The sequence below is a fragment of the Hemicordylus capensis genome, chromosome 12, assembly GCF_027244095.1.
Source record: "Hemicordylus capensis ecotype Gifberg chromosome 12, rHemCap1.1.pri, whole genome shotgun sequence".
Taxonomy (NCBI): domain Eukaryota; kingdom Metazoa; phylum Chordata; class Lepidosauria; order Squamata; family Cordylidae; genus Hemicordylus; species Hemicordylus capensis.
In genome coordinates, this window is record NC_069668.1 from 19,312,035 (window position 1) to 19,332,437 (window position 20,403).

Below are 20,403 nucleotides of genomic sequence, written 5' to 3' on the forward strand. Positions count from 1 at the left end.
GCTCAAGTGACCAGCCCACGGTGGTGTGAGGATCCAGTGGGAGAGAGTTCCCCAGTCTGTTGCAGGGGCATCTCATAACACTTCAGAGAGGAAAAGGTGCTTCTGTGAATTTGGAAATCTTGTCTGAGACAATTTTGTGTTTTAAATGAGTACTGAGGTAGGCAGTTCATCTTCCAGAGGAGGGAGAGCAGCTTAAGAGACTAGCTGTTTATTGTGCAAAGAATTAAACTTTTGAATGGGCAGGCCCTTTGGGGAGAAGAGGGCAGGATTACATCTTACATTCTTAGACCACTGTGTAGCCCAGGGTGCAATATAAGAGAGAGAGAGATCAAGAAACAGGGAATTGTCCTGGAAAATTGGGATGTGTTGGGAAAATTGGGACAGGTCAGAGCTGTCCCTGCCATGAGACGGAGTGAGGTGGCCACCTCAGTGGAATAGTGATATTTAAAAATACTTCTTTTCAGGTGAAAACAAGAGACGAAGTGCATTTCAAAGTGTATTTGTCCAACAGGTTAAATTTCTGAAAGAGAAGTAATGGGTGTAGTTCACCTGCATGATCCCATCTCAAACAGATTTTCTCTAAAGTAAGCCTTGCTGAAGGGGGGTGGGGAGATAACTATCAAGGAAGCAATGCTTTAGGGAGGTGCACGAAATTTGCACAAATCGGTTGGGAGCCATTGAACAGAGTGGCGATTCATTTGAATCGATTTGAATCCAGGCAAATTCAAATCGAATTGAACGAATTGCCACTCTGTTCAGTGTTCCAAATCAAACTGATCTGGATTCAAATCCACTTGTGCACATCCCTAGCAGGCTTAGGCTGCAGGCGTCTTTTAATTTCCAATTTGTGATTCAGCAGTAGGGGCTGACCTACTTGTCTGGGGAGGGTGCTTGTCCCCTCTGGTGTGACCGACACTCAGGAGCCAGAATCTGGGTGCTGTTAAGGCCTAAGCAGGGAAGACGTGGATCTCACTGGTGGGGCAGAATCCACCAGGAAGTGCATCTTTTCACCCCTCTTGTGCACGCCTCTTTGCACAATTTTCACTCCTTTCGGCGGGACTTGAACACTTCCTGGTGGATGGCTCCTCCTGTGACTTAGCAAGACACCAAGAAGGCGCCGTTTGCATTTGTTGGGCTGGCAGTGCAGGGCAGGTTCATGTGGTATGGTCCCCCCCACCCCACCCCCGGAATATTCCCCCTCTGCAGCGGCAGAATGACAACACTGTTGGGCTCTGTTTGTTCTCCATTTTGCTTTGAGTTCCTTGCAACCTCTTTGACCTGTTTGCATGTGGGCCGAATGTGCGCAGAGACCTACCGCTGCAAACCAAATCAATAAAACCGCTCTGAAGATGCTGTTCACTCTAATTCTTCACTAATTCAGGTACCTTTCATCTGAATTCTTAGGTTCTGTGAGGTTCACCTTAAAAGGACACTGCTTAAAAATAAATAAATATCAAAGCTCTTTTCTTGTCTGTGGGGGGGGGGAAGGGGGGGAACGCACCACCACCACCCCACCCCTTAAGATTGGGTGGCCAAATAGTTTTAGGAGAAGTTGCCATAAATACTGACTCATTCAGCTCCTTCCTGAAGAATTAAGGTGAAGAGCATTTTTTAATTCACGTTCATGGACTTGATTTTCCTTTCTAGCATGATTTTCTGCTCACTCCCCCCCCCCCCCCCGCACACCTGTCTTTCTGATCCTGCACCTTGTTGTTTCGGTGTTCCTTACGTTGCAATAATGGCTTGAATCTCTCCCTCATGTGCATACTCAAGAGTCTCCCCCTCCCCTTTTCTTTTTCTTTTGGAAAAATTAACTCGCTATGTCAGATAGCAGGGTGCATGATCCGGAAGGGGTCCTTTTTAGCCCCCTAACTGGAAAAAGCAGCTGGCGGGGGGGTGGGGGAAGAGTATGACTTGCATGCTTTTGTGTTTGGGTGCATCGGTGGCAACCATCTTTTGCCTTAATGGTCATCATGGATGAGCTGAAGGGCCAGGCATTTATGAAATGTGTCATTTGGAGAAATGGTTAAGGAACAAGGCCAAGGGTTTTTGGTAACAATTTGCAGTATTGCCACTTTCCCCAAATGGCCTAAGCAGAAGAAAGATACAATGGGAAGCAAGACTGGAACAGAGCGATGTGTAGTTGTTAGAGGGACTTAAGAGTCTTCCAGATGGTAATTTGTTCCACCTTAAGCTCAGATTTCAATGGGAGGTTTTACAGGGCACATTTAAACACCTTGTGTAATTTCTCAGCAGCATCTGCTGACAGTCTATGAAAAACCTCAATGCTGCTTTTATTCTAACTTGAAAGAGACATGGGTTTTTCATGGATTGACAGCAGATGGCGCTGAGAAATTACACAAGATGTTTAAACGTCTTCTAGATGCCCTGTAAAATCTCCCATCGAAATTTGAGCTTAAGGTGGAGGGGAAAATTGGGGAGGAGAGCTGGTCTTGTGGTAGCAAGCATGACTTGTCTCCTTTGCTAAGCAGGATCTGCATTGGTTTGCATTTAGATGGGAGACTTCATGTGGGCATCATCAGATGTTCCCCTTAGGAAATGGTCCTGTGTTCCCTCTAACAGGGATTCCCATATGTTGACCATCTCCCATAATCCCCAGCCAAAGGACATTACAGCTGGGGATGCTGGGAGTTGTAGTCAACAACATCTGGGAATCCCTGTTAGATGGAACACTGCGTGGGGCCACAGCTCAGTGGAAGAGCATCGGAGTCCCAGGTTCAATCCCTGGCAGCATCTCCGGGCAAGCCCGGGAGAAACTCCCGCCTGAAACCTTGAAGAGCTGCTGCCGGTCAGTGCAGACAATCCTGAGCTGGATGGACCAAGGGTCTGACTCAGTATACAGCGGCTTCCTGTGCTCCTCAATTACCATCTGGAAGGAGGCCCATGGCAGCCTTTCTGTGCTTTCTTTGTCCTTTCTGTTCTTGTCCGAATCGCAGCCGAAAGAAGCTTCCGGTCCCACGGGAGGCCCAGGGGCTTTGTGCCTCACCTCCTGTTCCTCCCCCAACTCCCTTCCCTTTCTACCCTGCCCCTAGATATTGGTGACATGGCGGAGATGCCCGGATTCAGCGCCAGCCTGCTGTCATGGCAGCTGGACCCCTGCAGTCAAGGCTCCTCCTGTCTGTCGTGTTCCACAGGCAGCTCCCCGTATGACCTCCCGAGTTGCTGCAACTGCATCCATGACAGGTGAGCCAAATCCCTATAACAAGGAATTCCCAGGTGTTGCTGACTACAACTCCCGTCATCCCCAGCTGCTGTGGCCAAAGACCAAAGGAATCAAGCCCAGTCTTCCCTGTCACAAGGGATTCCCAGATGTTGCTGACTATAACCCCCATCATCCTCCACCCAAAGCCATGGCAACAGGGGATAATGGGAGTTGTAGTCAACGTCATCTGGGAATCCCTGTGACAGGAGAGACTGGAGACAGATCCACACCTGTTTTCCGGTGGGGTATGCTTGGCTTGCTGGGTGCATTTTTGGGGAACTCTGAGCAATTCTTTCTGGGAGGTAGGAAGGAAGCCGGAGACCAGCCTGGGTTTTATTTTATTTATTTGAAACCTCTGTAGAACTGTCAGGAAAGCTGGTCTTGTGGTAGCAAGCATGGCCTGTTCCTTTTGCTAAGCAGGGTCCACCCTGGTTTGCATTTGAATGGAAGACTAGAAGTGTGAGCACTGTAAGATATTCCCCTTAGGGGATGGAGCCACTCTGGGAAGAGCATCTAGGTCCCAAGTTCCCTCCCTGGCAGCATCTCCAAGACAGGGCTTAGAAAGACTCCTGCCTGCAGCCTGGAAGAAGCCGCTGCCAGTCTGTGTAAACAATACTGAGCTAGATGGACCAGTGGCCTGACCCGGTATATGGCAGCTTCCTGTGTTCGTATATACCCTGCTTTTCCATCCACCAGGATCTGCAAGACACATTAACGGCGTAAGCCCATCACAGTCCTTCAAGTTTGTTGTGAGGACAAGAGAGTAGTTTGGAATTAAATTTGGTAGCGTGAGTTGGCATTTAAGGTGGATTCCACTTTGGAAATGAGACCAGGATATCTGCAGCTCCCAGAACTGAGAAGTTCAGCGGAGGATTTAGAAAATCAGCATGGTGTGATGCTTAGAGTGTTGCTTTAGGCCTGGGAAACTCAGGTTCAAATCCCCATTCAGCCATGATAGTTGCTGGATGATTCTGGGTGAGTCACTTCTCTCTCAGCCTACCCTACCTCACAGGGCTGTTGTGAGGATCACAGTAACCACCTTCACTGCCCTGAGCTCCTTGGAGGAATGGCGGGGTATAAATGCCAAGAATAAATAGACTTTTGGCTTGAACTTGTGGAGAACGAAAGGGTGGGATGATAAAATGTAATAAACACATGTATGCAGCATTTAAACTATTGTGTGTGTGTTTTACAGGACTTCTCTCAAAATGCTGTGCGAAAGTATGAAGAGGCAGATCGTTTCCCGAGCCTTCTATGGATGTAAGTGTGAGATCCGAGGAAACTTATTTGTTCTTTGTTATCGTATTGATTGATTGATTAAGTGCTGTCAAGTCGGTGTCAACGCGACTCCCTAGATAGATTCTCTCCAGGCTGATCTGTCTTCAACTTGGCCTTGAAGGTCTTTCAGTGGTGCATTCACTGCTGTCGTCATCGGGTCCATCCACCTTGTTGCTGGTCGTCCTCTTCTTCTCTTCCTTTCCACTTTCCCCAGCTATATGGACTTCTCAAGGGAGCTGGGTCTTCGCATCACGTGTCCAAAGTAGGATAGTTTGAGCCTGGTCACTTGTGCCTCGAGTGACAATTCTGGATTGATTTGTTCTAGGATCCACTGGTTTGTTTTCCTGGCTGTCCCATCATCCCCAGCCTCAGTGGCCTTTGGCCAGCAACATCTGGGGAGCCAAGTCTGAGAAGCCCTGCCTTCCTAAAACACTGCCCTTCCCTGAATCCAAGACTCAAGTTTCTTGATATTGGGAATCAGGTAAAGGTATAGTTGTGCTGTCGAGTCGGATGTCGACCCCTGGCAACCACAGAGCCCTGTGGTTGTCTTGGGTAGAATACAGGAGGGAACCTCGGAAGCTGCCATATACTGAGTCAGTCCATTGGTCTGTCTAGCTCAGTATTATCTTCTCAGACTGGCAGAGGGGTTGACCATTGCCATCTCCCGTGCAGTATGTGATTATGCCTTTCAGCGTCTTCTTTTATCGCTGCTGTCTGATGAAGGTGTTGCTCATAGTCTGGGAAACAGACCAGTGGGGATTCGAACCAGCAACCTCTTGCTCCTTAGGCACGTTACTTCCCCACTGCACCTCAGGCCCAATAAGCCATTAGTCAGGGAGCCACAGTTCGGGTTGACTGGGACCACTACTGGCCCCCAGGCCTTAAAATGAAGGACACGGCCCTAAGACCTCTTGCCCTTGCTCCTTTTCTCTCCCCGCCTCACACAGGGCTTGCCTACTGCCGCCACTTGTCCACTGTCCGTACACACTTGTCTGCTCTCGTGAACCACACCATCATCCCGCCAGACAAACCCTCAAGCGCCATGGGAGGGCTGACGAAAGAGGTGTGGAACAAATATCAGAAGGACAAGAAGGTAAAGCCGTATCGGGCAAGCTTTTGCCGTTTTGCTGTATCGGAAGGGTGTGAGAGTCTGTGTTTCCAACATCACATGGAACCATGGTTCATTGTAACAGTGGTTTAAACACAGGTGGATTGGTGCCAGAGACAGTTGCCACACCTTGGCTTGTTTTGCCATATTGTGACTTGTTTGTCCCCTGTCTTTCGTATTGCACACAATTTAAGCTTGCCTCTCTCTGTATAACACCCTGCAAAGGCAGAGCTGTGGAAACAAACTGAGATTAAACCATGGTTGTCGTTTGGGCATCACATGAGACCATGGTTAAGGTGTCTCAGGCAACTCCAAACCTTGGATTTTGGTAGATTCTGAGGTAATTCACATGATCAAAAACTGTGTTCTGCCTGGGTTTGGGAGCTGTGTCTGCTACTAGTTGTGTGGAAGCAAGGTCAGAGGAAAACCTGGGTAATAGTGCTTGCGTGGAAGCAAGGCAGTAGGAAAACCTTGGTATCCTTTCATCCTACCCTGCTTCCACACAATCACTTCTACCCAAGTTTTCCTTTTACTTTGCTTCCACACACCTGAAAATTGGGAGCAAAAATACAGTTCCCAAATCCGGACAGAACAGAGTTTTTGATTTTGTGATTTGATTGCCCCACACAAACCATGGTTTGTTGACTGGCACAAATTCAAAGTTATAGTCTTGTTTTTAATTTTTGTGTGAACTGCCTTGGGATTGTTTTAATGAAATAAACCAGTCAGATGAAATCAACCAGGGTGTCCCAACCTGTGGTATTCCAGATCTTGCTGAACTACAACTCCCACCATCCCCAGCCACAACCAATTGTGGCTGGGGATGATGGGAGTTGTAGTTCAGCATGAACTGGAATGCCACAGGTTGGGAACCCCTGAAATAAACAATGTTACTGTGTGATATCTGGACCCGGTTTTGGACTGGAGATCCTTGGACTGAATCTGGGATCTTCTCACTGAGTTCTGGGGAAGTGCTGGTGCTAACTTTAAAAGCCCTAAATGACTTGGGACCAGGTTACCTGAGAGAGCGCCTTGCCCCATATGTCCCAATCCCAAACCTTAAGATCTTCTTCAGAGGCCCAGCTCCTGCCAAATGAGGCAAAGCAGAGAGGGCCTTTTCGGTGGTGGCTCCCTGCTTATGAACCTCCCCAGCGTGGTTCGCCTGGCTTTGTTCTTTTAGACTCCAGGTGAATCAGCCTCAGTCTGACTCCGGGTGACTCTGGGCAGGGCCTGCAATTGCTCACGCACCTCCCTTTTACTGCTCCTTACAACCTTCAACCTGGCTGTTTTTTCAGTTTTATTACTCAGGTCGTGTATTTCTGTCCTCTCATGTCTTTTAACTCATGCATTTTTTTATTTACTACCTTTTAGGCCCTCGTGATGTTTACTATTTTTAGTATTTTTAGTTCTTTTAGCATATGTAATCATTTTTTATCTAATCTCACTTTTAACATGTAATCACCCTTATACTTTATGCTGGTCTATGACCGTAATGAAGATTGATTGATTGATTGACGGCACTCTGGCCTTTTAAATTGTGATCTGATTTTAACTGATTTTAAAAATGTCTTTTAAATTGTGTTGTGTTGTGTTGTATCCCCCCCCCCCCTTTTTGGGGTGTGTGTGTGTGTGTTCCCTTATGTTTTAATGTGTTCTGTGTTTTTATCTCATGTTTTGATATTGTGTTGTAAGCTGCCCAGAGAAGAATTTGGGGCAGCTAATAAAAGTTGTTATTATTTATTAGACACTCCATCCTGTGTCTGTCACCATCCCATGTGGATTCCATAGGTGCCGCTGGAAGCTTAGCTTACGTTTCTTGCAGTGTTTCATTTATCCTCTTTTTGGTGTTAGAATTACAAGGAGTTAGAACTGCTCCGGCGGGTGTATTACGGCGGCGTGCAGCACGAAATCCGCAAAGAGGTCTGGCCGTTCTTGCTGGGCCACTACAAGTTCGGCATGGCGAAGAAGGAGATGGGCCGGGTGAGTGCTCGTGGCCGAGACCACGGGGGGTATTCTGGACGCTGCTCTCGGCTGGCAGGAGCCGTCGGGGTCTGTGTCGTTCCTTGAATAGCCACACCGCTGATTTGCACAGCGCCAGGCAGATCTCGTTTTGCCTGCATTCTGCCCTGCTGCGGTTCAGACAGAGAGCCCAGCCTGTGGAACTCCAGATGTTGCTGATTTGCAGCCACAGTGAATTGTAGCTGGGGATGATGGGCTCCATCAGCATTCCATCAGCATCTGGAACAGAGGAAGCTGCCTTATATACCGAGTCAGACCCTTGGTCTCTCTAGCTCTGGATTGTCTTCACAGACTGGCAGCGGCTTCTCCAAAGTTGCAGGCAGGAGTCTCTCTCATCCCCATCTTGGAGATGCTGCCAGGGAGGGAACATGGAACCTTCTGCATGCAAGCATGTTGATACTCTTCCCAGGACAGATCCACCCCCAAGGGAAATATCTTGCAGTGCTCACACATGTAGTCTCCCATTCAAATGCAAACCAGCTCTCCCTCCCCCCCTCCCCCATCCTCTCTCTCTCTCACACACACACTGAGTACAAATGCCTAAAAAGATAGGTCCCTGCCCCCCAAAAGTCTACAATCGTATCTGGGACTCCTCATACATTTTCCCCAGGCCTTTCCCCAGAGATCAGCTCCTAACGGTGTCTGTCTGTCTTTAAGGTGGATGAGGAAATTGCCCTCCGATATCAGAAGGTGATGGCGGAGTGGAAGGCCTGTGAGGTCATTGTGAAGCTCCGGGAGAAAGAGTCCCAAACAGTCACCAAGTTCTCCTCTGGCAGCAGCATCGACAGCCACGTCCAGCGGTTGATTCACAGGGACTCCACCATCAGCAATGATGTAAGTCCCCTGGCTGCTTCCCACAGCTCTGGGACTCCCCTGAGCAGGGCCTGAAAGCAACGCCTCTCCTCTGCTGTTTCACCTTAGCAGCCCATATTCAGCGGTATACTGCCTCTGAAAATGGAGGTTCCATTAAGCCCTCCTGACTAAAAGCAGCAATGAACCCATGGGTTCATCCAATCCAGTCATTTTCAGGGTTGCAACTCAGTCCTCGGGGCCAAAATATTAGGCACGGGGTCCCTTGCTAATTATAATCGTTATGATCTCTTAAAATATCACCCACAACCTTTATTCACTTCCACTAAATTGCTTTGCTCCTCCTGATAAGCTGTTTGAACACTTTCGGCTTCCCTCTTTTTAAATTGTGGGTAGGCAAGCTAAGGTTTCCCGCCCCAAAAATGTTTTTGGATTCCTCCCCGCTCCCCAAACTGAGATTTCACAGCATGCTGACTTAAGCCTGATTCACACACTGTGCTGTAGGAGTGTACAGATCTCTGCATTCGTACACGTGTTTGTGTGAATGAGTGTACCTGGGTTCATGTTAAAAGTGAACCTAGATACAGGCCCTTCGAATGCATGGCACAGACAGGACGTGTACTGCTTGCCTGCGTTCAACATAACATGGGAATGACTATAAGAACAGAAGAATGACCCTGCTGGATCAGGCCCAAGGAGGCCCACCTAGTCCAGCCTCCTGTTTCCCACAGTGGCCCATCAGATGCCGCTGAGATGCCCATCAGATTCCCATCAGTGGCCCATCAGATGCCACAGGCAAGAGGGGAGGGCAGACCCTCTCATCTCCGGCTGCTGTGGCTCCCCTGCAACTGGGATTTGGTGGCATCCTGCCTCTGAGGCTGGAGGGGGCCCACAGCCACCGGACTAGTAGCCATTAACTGGCCTGTCCTCTGTGACGGTGTACAAGTGTTGGACTTAACATGTGCCTGGGCTTGGTGTCTTTCTTTCTCCCCCTGCTGCAAACACGTGGCCTTCAGGTGTTTATATCTGTAGACGAAATGGACTCTGTAGACCGAGACCCGAAAGCGCCGGAAGACCCCTCGCTGACCGCCACGAGTGCCGACGCTCCGACGGTTCTGGTGGCCGTGGGGCAGCAGCAGTCGGTCGAATTCGACTCCCCGGACTCTGGACTCCCTTCCTCTCGGAATTACTCCGTCACCTCCGGAATCCTCTCCAGCATTGACGATGGGCAGAGCGTCTGCTTCGAGGATGCCGCTGAGGAAGAAACCGGCGTCGACCCACAGAGGGCTGATCACCCCACGAAAACCAAGGACTTGGGACGCCAGGACTCGGTGACAGCGGAGTCCCCCCCTTCTCAGCCGGGTTATCAAGCCCCCGCGGAGGAAAGCCTGTCTGTGTGTTCTGCTGCGTACACGGTAGGTTCCCGTTCAAGGTTGTGGGGCGCGGGTGACGTGGGAGTCCCTGCGTCAGAGATGGACAGAAGACCGACTGGGATTGGGGGGAGATTCCTGGGTGACCTGCCAGTTCTTCTAACAAGTAACAAGGATTTGTTGCTGCTAACTGAGCAAAGAGGCACCTCTTGAAGGCGGCGGTTCTCTTCTGTTTAGCAGGGGGAGAGCAACTGGCCCCCTCCATCCCCCACACAGCATCCCCCCAGCGGCTGTGGCGGGTTCCTACCTTCTGTTTCTCTTCAGATTGTGAGCCCTTCAGGCACAGGGAGCCATCTAAATTAATTAATTTAAGTTAATTAATCCTCTGTGCAAACCGCTTTGGGAACTTAAGAGTGGCCAGAAGCTTCATCTGCCCCTGTTCCTGGCACTTCCAAGACGGTGCAGGGGCTCAAGAAAGGGGCTCCCTTTCCAAGGAGCCTCCACTCCCCGCGCTGGGGGGCATGCACAGCGCCGCAGGAACTAGCCACAGCCACTGGAGGGATGCTGTTTTGGGGTTGGAGAGGGCCAGCAGCTCTCCCGCTGCTAAACAAAAGAGAAGCACCACTTTCAAAGGTGCCTCTGTGCTCAGTTCGCAGGGAATAAAGAACACTGATTTAGAATATTTGAATACCACTTTTCAACGACCACAAATGTTCCCAAAGAAGCCACAACTAGAAATGTCAATTCGGGGGATCAGTCTTTTAGGTTTAGGCCAGCCAGATATTTAAGCCAAATCACGGTGTTGAAATATCAAACAGCTTTAACATTCGCTCATTTTAATATCTCACCCACGGCTGTTTTGGAAGGGAAATTGAAGAAAATTCCATAAGTTGCCTTTGCCTGTAGGGTGTGGGTGCCATCAGGTTTTATTATGTTGTGACTTCTATAGAAATATTTGTGCCCAGGATATAACACCTTCATTAACTAATTTTCCAGGCCGTGCAGATCTCTTTTACCTTCAGCATTTACTCTGATCGGATTTATGTAATTTCTTTAAACATTGCCAAATTCTGCTTGGCTGCTTGTAGAACTCCGCAGCCTATGCTGTCATGGGTTGCTTTTCCGTAACGTATTCATCAGTTGTTTGTATTGTGATTTTTCTGGTCTGTGACTGTAATAAAGATCTTCTTAATTTTTTTTTTTAAGGAATGAGCAGATGGTTCTCCATCCCAAAGGGGATCAGTCTAAAAAGAAATACAAGGGAGGGGTGTTGTGCTGGGGTTGGATATGGCCAGTTGCTCTCCCCCTGCTTAATATAAAAAGCCAAAGCTTTAAAATCATCTATGCCTCCCTAGCAGGTTTTTGGCTTCTGATATAGTTAAATAAGTGTTTGTTATCCCCCTTGACACTTCTAGCTAGATGCTCCTCAAACCCTCTCTTTGCATCCCAAATTCTCTCCTTGCATTTCTTTTGCCAGAGCTTATGTTCCTCCCTGTTCTCTCCATTTGGGCAGGACTTCCATTTTCTGAAGGAATTAGTCTTCCCCTTTATAGCTTCCCTGACTCTGCCACGTTGGCGTCCTCCTGAGAAGCCCCTCCTATGCAAAAAAAAGTCACTTTCTGTGACCAACCCGGGATGGTCTGCTGGAAGAAAATCAGAGGGAGAAAAGGAAAGCCACGAGGGAGAGCAATTGCCGATAGTTAAGCAAGAGATCTTACAGTTACATATATAATGTTGAGTGACCAAGAGTGCAAAATGCCGAGTAACAGGAGCGTACATTTGTTATAGCAACTTACCTTAATCTTCTCATTTTCTGTTGATTTCTGTTGATTCTGTAGCCGTTTTATCTTGAGTTGCATATGGAAATTTGTGTTGGCTTTAAAAAAAAATGAAATCCTTTCTCCTTCATCTCCTGTTGAGCTGCAAATCTCAGATTCAGGAGAAAGCATTAATGTGGTGTTCAGCGACAAGTATGTGATTTATATTTGTCTCTTCTAGATAGAAATGTTGGACACTGTTGCCTTAAACTTGCACAGAATTGATAAAGACGTCCAGAGGTGTGACCGAAACTACTGGTATTTCACCGATGAGAACCTGGAGAAACTTCGGAACATTATGTGCAGGTAAGTTAATCAAGGGGTTGCCAGTTCCAGGGGCTGACACTTGGGAGGCGGAGCCTGGGAACTCAAAGGGGGAGGAGCCTACTGGTAAAATATGGAGCCAAGTTAAGTATGGACTTTAAATCCATTATTCAATTCTAAGTTCTTGTCGCTTGACCAATTCTTGCTCAGGAATTATTGTGTGGGGGGTTGTTTTTTGAAAAGTCCAGAACTTTATACCTGTGACATAGAATTCTGGTGTGCTGCTTTAAGGCAGAGGTTCTCAAAGTTGGGTGCCCAGATGATGTTGGACTACAACTCCCATCAACCTCTGCTGCAATGGCCCATTGTGGCTGAGGGTGATGGGAGTTGTAGTCCAGCATCTGGGGCCCCAGGTTCGAGAACCTATGCTCGCTAAGCAGTTTGACCCCTGATATTTCTTCTCCTGCTTGAAAATGTGCCTAGTTATTTCATACTCAGAAGGAAACCTGACATCATTGTCCTCAGATTTCATGGCCCCTGGGTTCCTGTTTCCCACCACTCCCCATCCGGCATCCAGTGCCAGCATCGCCAGTATGACATCCATGGCCAATACAGATCGGATTGATTCGTTGCACAACTGCATGCATATTGGCTCAGCAGTGCGTCCCATCAAGTTCAGTGGGATTTAATTCCTGGGAAATGTGCTTAGAACTGGAGCCTGAATGTATTCAGATGCATTTCACTGCTTGCTGTGGTTGCAAATTCAAGCCTTCTGGGGACAGTGAGTGGGATGTATTTAAGAGATGTATCTTGTGTGTCTCTTTCTCTTTCTTCTCTTTTGCAGTTACGTGTGGGAACATTTAGATGTCGGCTACGTTCAAGGAATGTGTGATCTCCTCGCACCACTCCTGGTGATCTTAGACAAAGGTAGGAAACCCAGAAGTTCTTTTCCATGGACACAATGCAGCTCTGAAGATTTGTCAGGGGTGCAGATGATAAGGAATGCCAAAATTTCCCACATTTTTCTGCCACAAAAAGCATGTTCTGGTGCTTGCAGTCCTGTAGAAAACTCACTTTCTTGAGAGCTTAGGGCATGTTTAACAACTCCATGAAATATCTGCTTCTCTTCCTGTCTGTAACATTTTGAGTGAATATTTTCTCTGCCCGGTTTTTGAAAAATGCGGATATTGCCCACATGTGTCCATCTCAATCAGCAAGTTCTAGAGGTCCCATCCAGTTGAAAGCTCTCTTTCTTGGTAGCCTAGGATGCGTCTAGCAACATGGAGGAATATCGACTTGCTATTCTTATCCACAATATTTTTAAATAATACTTTTGTCTGCCAGATTTCTGGAAAATGCAGAAATTACTCACGTTTGCTGATCCCAAACTACCAGGAATATGAAATTGCAACAGAATGGATCCCCAAAACATGTTCACTGGGATGAGTTGCTGCATTTTCCAGAAATCTGGCAGGGAAAAAATATTCCTGAAATAAATTAGTGTGTAGGAGTATTGCTACTAAACACATCCCAAGCTACCAATAAAGATGAATATCAGCCGGGTGGGATTCCCAGAACATCTTGATGGGATTGCACCAATGTGGGGAATCTTTGCATTTTTCTTACGATCGTCAATGGCTGAAATAAAGAATCTATCTATCTGTCTGTCTTTGCATTTTTCAGAGACTTGGCAGTCAAAAATAGTAATAAAAAATAAAAATAGTATCAACAGGAATAGCAAGTAGACATTGCTTGGAGTTAATTTTGGGGGTGTTGTTGGAGGAAGTTACATTTATGAGCAGCCCTTGGGGTGTGCATTAACTGGCTGGTTCAATGGTTCTATCACAAACCAAACAAGAGGTGGTTCGGTCCACATAAGAACAGCCCTGCTGGATCAGGCTCAAGGCGGCCCATCTAGTCCAGCATCCTGTTTCGCAGAGGCTAGGATCAGGCAGCCCTGAGTTAAAATCCCCCTTCAGCCATGAAACTCACTAGGTGACTCTGGGCCAGTCACTTATCTTTCAGCTTAACCTTCCTCACAGGGTCGTTGTGAGGATAAATATGAATGCGATGGATATTTATATATCGCTTTTCAAGAAGTGGCCAAAGCAGTTTACATAGATTTTTTTTTTTTTAATGACTCCCTGTCCCCAAAGGACTCACAATCTAACAAAGAAACATAAGATAGACACCAGCAACAGCCACTGGAAGGATGGGGATGGATAGGGCCAGTTGCTTTCCCCCTGCTAAAGAAAGAGAATCACCACTTTTAAAAGATGCCTCTTTGCTCAGTTATCAGGGGAACCTAACCTCTGGGGTCCTTGGAGGAAGAGCAAGAGAGAGATTTAATTTAAAAATAGTTGCATTGACAAATGAATGTGTTTGTCTGGCTGGCCGTCCTTGATGCAAACGAGCGTCTATCTTGATTTGCTTTCAGATGAGCTGGCTTATAGCTGCTTCACCCACCTAATGAAGAGGATGAGTCAGAATTTCCCCAACGGGGGAGCCATGGACATGCATTTTGCAAATATGCGGTCCCTCATTCAGGTGTGTCCTTGAATGTTTTTCTTTAAAGTAGGCTGACCTCACCCCTCTCCCCCCCCAAAGGAAGTTCAAAGCATGCCTTGCCCCCTTAGCTAAGCAGGGTCTGCCCTGGTGGCATATGAATGGGAGACTTGATATATGAGCACTGTCAGAGATTCCCCTTATGGGATGAGGCCGCCGCTCTGGGAAGAGCAGAAGGTTCCCAGTTCCCTCCCTGGCAGCATCTCCAGGTAGGGCTGAAAGAGAGATGCCTGCCTGCAATGTTGGAGAAGCTGCTGCCAGCCTGGGTAGCCAATACTGAGCTAGATGGACCTATGGTCTGACTCAGTATATGGCAGCTTCCTATGTTCCTAATAGAAGCATTAGGCAGATAAAAAGCGATAGCCGAGCAGAAGTGTTCTCCTCCACGGTGTCAACACAACAAACGTTGGCATGCTCTCTTAAGATAAGAGCGGAGAATATCCAGAGAGATTTCTTTCCAAATGTTTGAGAAGCCTTTTTGCAAATTTCGGGAAGGTCAAGAGGATAGATTTGGTATGGCGGAGAAAGGTTCTTTCGTAGCATGTTTTGTTTGTGATTTATCTGTACATTTAGAAATAGATACTTGAAAGTCACTGGATGGACATAACAAGGCACCGAGGCGATTCACCCAACGCAGCCCAACCCAGCTCAGAGATCATTCCCAATCCCGCTAGCCCGACTTCTAACTCCGGCCCTTAACTCGGGTTAGAGGGCATGAGCACGCCCTCAACCCTGGTTCAGGATCGTGTGGGTGTTCGGACTGCATGTGAGCGGACACCGAGTCGGGTGCCGAGACCGCCCGACTCGCGGGGGAAGCACCGATGCGCCGTGCTTGTTGCGCGATGCTTTATCGGATTCCTGGAGGCCAGGACTGGTTTTCCTGGCCTCCACCGATCTGTGCAGTGTGTGGGAGCGTTGTGGCGTGCCGAAGAGCTCCTTGGTCATCTTGGGGGTAGGTAGGTTCCCTGCTGCCCGCCCGCCCCACTCGTTGTGGTTGTGAGAACAACCTCACGGTGTTACACGGTTGCACTATGATTTTTTTTTTTTAAACCCAGCTTCCTCTTCTCATTTCATGCTTTTTGATTATTTGAAAGATTCTAGATTCTGAGCTCTTTGAACTGATGCACCAGAACGGGGATTACACCCACTTCTACTTCTGCTATCGCTGGTTCCTCCTGGATTTTAAAAGAGGTAAGATTATTGTGCCGTTGAATCTTGCTTGTGCCGTTAGGTGTGCTCAGTTTCGCTTTATCTTTGGCCACACTAGCCAATTCCCAGAGCTGTCACGTGCTAAAAGAAACCTTAGTCAGATAGCCATATACGTTTGTCTACCTGAATCTGGATGCATGTATGTAGGAGAAAAACCAGGACTCGAAATAAAAAATGCTTTAGATTTTCATATATGAGAAAACAACAGCAGTTCCAGCGACAACAAAATCTTTCTAAGTCGCAACAGGCACTGCAGAAGGCATTCTGCCTTCCGTTTCCCACTGGAGGAAATGCCTTTTCTAACAAGGCATTGTGCCATTTTTAATTTTTCATAAGCCTCTGTATTAAAAATAATCACAATGAAATTAGGCCAGGCCCATCTTTGGCTCCCCTTATGTGGAGTGTGTTGTGAAGTATTGTCTACGCAGCAGCCTTCCAAGAACTCCAGCTTAGTCCTAGCTCTTTTTACCCAAGACCCTTTGGGCAGGAGTCTCGGACAGTAGCCTTCCAGCTCTTGTTGGACTCCCATCACCCTCAGGCACAACCGCAGGTAGTTAGGGCCGATTAGCATTGCCAGTCCACAGCTGCAAGAGGTCTGCAGTTTGAGCTTTAGGCTGAAGAAAGATCCTGGGGCTGAAAGCTGGGACTTTCTGCATGCAGAGTATGCATTGGGGCGAGTTGGGGCCCTTCTTCAATATTGCGGTGAAGCTGCCTTATCCTGAGTCAGACTAGGGATGTGCACGAATCTCACTCAAATTGATCCAAATTGGAATCGATTTGAGTTTGAAACCATTGTATAGGGAACCGACTCGAATTGCTTCGAGCGAACCTCCACTCTATTCAATGGTTTTCAATGAACTGATTCAAATCTGAACCGATTCGAGCGAGATTTGTGCACATCCCTAAGTCAGACCTCAGGGCCCTCTAGGTCTTGGGCCAAGCTCTTATCCCCATCCCTGCAACTTGCAAACCTTTCAACTGGACAGAACTAGGCATTGAACCTGGGACTCTCCATCCTTGGGGGCAGCACTTTGGGATTGTGCGCAACCCTTGAGTTACAGCCCCCAGGAGCTCATCCAGAGCGGCGCTTTTACCTCTTGCGGTCTTAGTGGGGGCAGGGTGGGGAGAATGTGTCCTGGGAAGAACTGTTGACTCTGATCTCCATGAGTAATTGGATGCTTTTGTAATGTTTGTTCCCCCCATTCAGAATTATTGTACGAGGATGTATTTACAGTGTGGGAAGTTATTTGGGCAGCAAAGTACATCTCTTCCGAACATTTTGTCCTTTTCATTGCCTTAGCGCTGGTGGAAGTCTACCGGGAGATTATCCGCGATAACAACATGGATTTCACTGATATCATCAAGTTTTTTAATGGTAAGGGGGGAAGTCAGGCTTGCTTGAATGATTCCTTTTTCATTTCCGGGAGCTGACCTTGCCTCTGCACACACCCTTATGTGTTTTTCTTTGCAACAGTTAGAGGGGAGCGTTTGTTTTAAAGCAGGAGTGGACAGATGGGAGACAGGGATCTCGTGGCAGCTTCATTCCCTGTGGCCCGTTGTTTAACCAGAGCAGAATCAAAAAGGTGTTCCTCCCTCCTCCCTCAATGCAGCTGCTGAAATGAAGAATGCTTAGGGGGGAAACCTGGAGCGGATTTTGGCCTGAACAGGTTGCGAGCTTAGTTGTGGGGCTGCAAATAAATTCTGGCTGACCATGTGCTCGGAGGCATCCTGTGTCTTCCTTGTACTGGAGAATCCTCATATTTTTCAGATCTTTTCACCAGATTTCTGAAAATTCCCCAAGTTTCTGCACCATGATCAGAATGCGGTGAGGGTGGCCCCCTCCCCGAAACCTGTCTTGCTTCATGCCTAAGGATCTGCTTAGCAAGGCCTAGGCAGACCTCCTTGCAGGGAAGATCTGTAGAAATCTACCTGCTACTGTGCTATCCCTCAGGTTTTTAAGCTGCCTAAAATTCTCCAGGTTTGTCCGCTAAAATCAGAATGGTGGGAGGGTATTGTCATGTTGAATCTGCACTTCCTTCATAGTTAAGGGTGTGTTTATCAAGGCCAAGGTCAATCTAGTTGTTCTTTATATTTATTAGGTATGTATTTATTTTTTTGAAAGTGCCATAAAGAGATATATGGGCCAGTGGAGGGGGGGCGGGGGCGTGCGAGTGTGTCTATGTGTCTGGCAACAAAATGCTTTGAGGACAGGAAACTATCTTATGTAAACCGCCCAGAGACCTGAGTATTGGCCAATATATAGATTTGCTAAATAAATACATGTATATATTTTTCTATGTAAACCTCTTTGGAAACTTTTGTTGAGAAGCCCTATATTAAAAAGTAGTCGTAATCAGCGAGGTTCTTTAACTGGTGTTCTCTCCTCTTTTTGCACAGAAATGGCTGAGCACCACAATGCCCCAGAGATCCTGAGGATCGCCAGGGACCTGGTGTTCAAAGTGCAGACGCTGATTGAGAACAAGTGAGTGCCGATGCTGCAGAATGGACGGAACAAGAAGCGTGTGGCCGGAACCTTTCTTGGACCCTGGATGGACATGTGGGCAGGGGTGTCAAAGCATCTTTTGCACTGTCACTTAAGTGCATCCTAGTTACATCTTCTAACTTTGAAACACAAGTCAACAGATTTTCCCCCACCAGTTGAAGGTGAGCTGCGTTGAGAGAGTGAGTCCTCTTCTGATTTTGTATTTCAGGGTTCGAAATACTTTCTTCTTTTCTGTCCCCTGACCCCAGCCTCATCTTTTGCATTTCTTAGTCTAGGAATTCCCTCCTGGCCTGGGACAGTCGACAGGTAGCATGGGAGGAAAGGCATAACTGTCTCTCCCTTTTTTTGGCCTATCCTCCTGCTGTCCTTTTGCAAAGTCTTATTTATTTTATGCCATCTCCCCTCCGCCCAAATATGGGTGTGGCTGTCGAAAGCATCATGTTCAGAAGGGGCAGTGCTGACTACCAAGGTCTTGCTGAGCAAAACATCCCCTGAATGCTAGCAGCTCTGAAGCCGGTTAGGGTGAACAGGAGATGGAAGAAGGTTGGTAGAATCGGTGCCCTAAACATGCTTCCTTCTCATCCTTTTGATTACTGGGAGAGATTGTGTAGTGAGCTCTAGTGGTTTGCCACCCGTTCCAAGGACACCCAGAAAATCGGCACTTGTCGAAAAACAACAAATATTTATATATCGCTTTCCAACAAAAGTTTCCAAAGCGGTTTAATGAATAAATAAATAAAAATTCCAGAGCAGAAATAATAAATAAAGGAGGTGGCTCCGTGTCCCCAAAGGGTCCACTAACAGTGAAAGATCAGAGAAATAGAGGGAAGGGGAAGATGGAGAGAAACTCCAAAACTTTTCTGCACAATAATGAGGGCTAGCATCTTGATTTTTTTTAAATGCAGGAGTCCAAAGGACTGCTGAATTCCATGGGTGAATGGGATAGACATTCCTGATTCTGCAAGAGAGAGTGTCTGTATGGCCTCTCTGAGGGTTTCTCAGCCTTTAACCCAAGAGTTCTTGAACCTAGATCCCCAGATGATGTTCGACTACAACTCCCTTCATCCCCAGCCACAGTGGCCTTTGGCTGGGGATGATGGGAGTTGTAGTCCAACATCATTTGGGGACCCCAGTTTGAGAATCTCTGCTTTTAGCACATGGTTTGGAACACAAGAATGGCGAGATTGGGAAAGCAAAAAATCTGCAGTGCGGCATGCTTGCTGTCTCTTAGCCCTGTTGTTCATCTCTGTGCGTGTGTGTGTGTATGTGTGTGTGTGTGCCAAATAAGTGTATTGACAAATGCATGGTTCTGCTGGATGGTCTCATGGAGAGAAAGATGCTTGCAGACGTATTTTTGTTTCACTGGAAAGTGAAGTCTGTATCACCTAATCCTCAGCTGGCTTTGCCCATAAGGATTAAGGTTTTTTTGTTTTCTTTTCTAAAAAAGAAACACTGCACTACATTTTGGGAGAATGTATTATATGACATTTTACTATACAAAAAACTATATAACTGTGCAAACTTTGTTGTACCTGTTATTATAATGTTCTGCAGATTTGGTATTTTATTAATATTGTGTACTGCCTTATTTATTTTGTCAGGAGTGGAATATATTTCTTTATGGCTCAAGAGTCTATCTTTTAAGTGCAACCTATGGATATAAATACATATTGTCACAGCTTTTTCTAAGGAGTAGAACTCGTTATTTGCCTCCTGTGTGTTTCAAAACAAAAAAGGTGAGGCCAAGACAGGAATGGGGGGAAGCTGGGTAAGATGCAACATAGGAACCTGCTGCCTACTGATTCAGACCCTTGGTCCATCTAGCTCAGTATTGTGTACACTGACTGGCAGCAATATTCCAGGGTTTCAGATGGTGTAGTGGTCATTCCCAGCCATACCTGGAGATGAGGGCAGGGGCTGGACCTGGGGCGTCCTGTATACAAAGCACAGGTTCTACCCCTGGGCAACAGCCCTATGTGCAATCCTCCAGAAGGGCTGAAGGCAACACGTTCATGCGGGCCCTAGTAAAAGCTATCCTAAACTTAGGAAAGTGTAGGGAAGCTAAATACTTAGCACCTTTATTCCCCAAAGGGGGCATGATGCCAAAAAATAGGGGCGAACAGGTCCTGTTTCCCCTAGAAACAAGATTTTGGTGCTCAATATCATGAAGGCATTGTATAAGTGTAACCTTCGCCTTCTCAATTCCCATGAGTAGAATTTCAGAGGGAGATAGGAAC

General features: G+C 47.2%; 1 protein-coding gene across 4 annotated transcripts in view; it reads left to right on the plus strand.

Annotated features, from left to right (window-relative positions):
- Positions 1-19,850, plus strand: part of SGSM2 (small G protein signaling modulator 2) — a 52,630-nt gene extending 32,780 nt beyond the window's left edge. For all 4 annotated transcript variants that reach the window (XM_053274796.1, XM_053274797.1, XM_053274798.1 and 1 more), the window contains 12 exons: positions 3,054-3,204; positions 4,419-4,483; positions 5,449-5,594; positions 7,461-7,589; positions 8,286-8,462; positions 9,455-9,853; positions 11,807-11,931; positions 12,734-12,816; positions 14,327-14,436; positions 15,549-15,645; positions 16,871-17,038; positions 18,061-19,850. In XM_053274796.1, the coding sequence (XP_053130771.1) occupies positions 3,054-3,204; positions 4,419-4,483; positions 5,449-5,594; positions 7,461-7,589; positions 8,286-8,462; positions 9,455-9,853; positions 11,807-11,931; positions 12,734-12,816; positions 14,327-14,436; positions 15,549-15,645; positions 16,871-17,038; positions 18,061-18,149 (1,739 nt within the window). In that variant the 3' untranslated portion in view covers positions 18,150-19,850. The remainder of the gene's footprint in view (positions 1-3,053; positions 3,205-4,418; positions 4,484-5,448; positions 5,595-7,460; positions 7,590-8,285; positions 8,463-9,454; positions 9,854-11,806; positions 11,932-12,733; positions 12,817-14,326; positions 14,437-15,548; positions 15,646-16,870; positions 17,039-18,060) is intronic.
- Positions 19,851-20,403: the final 553 nt, after the last annotated feature.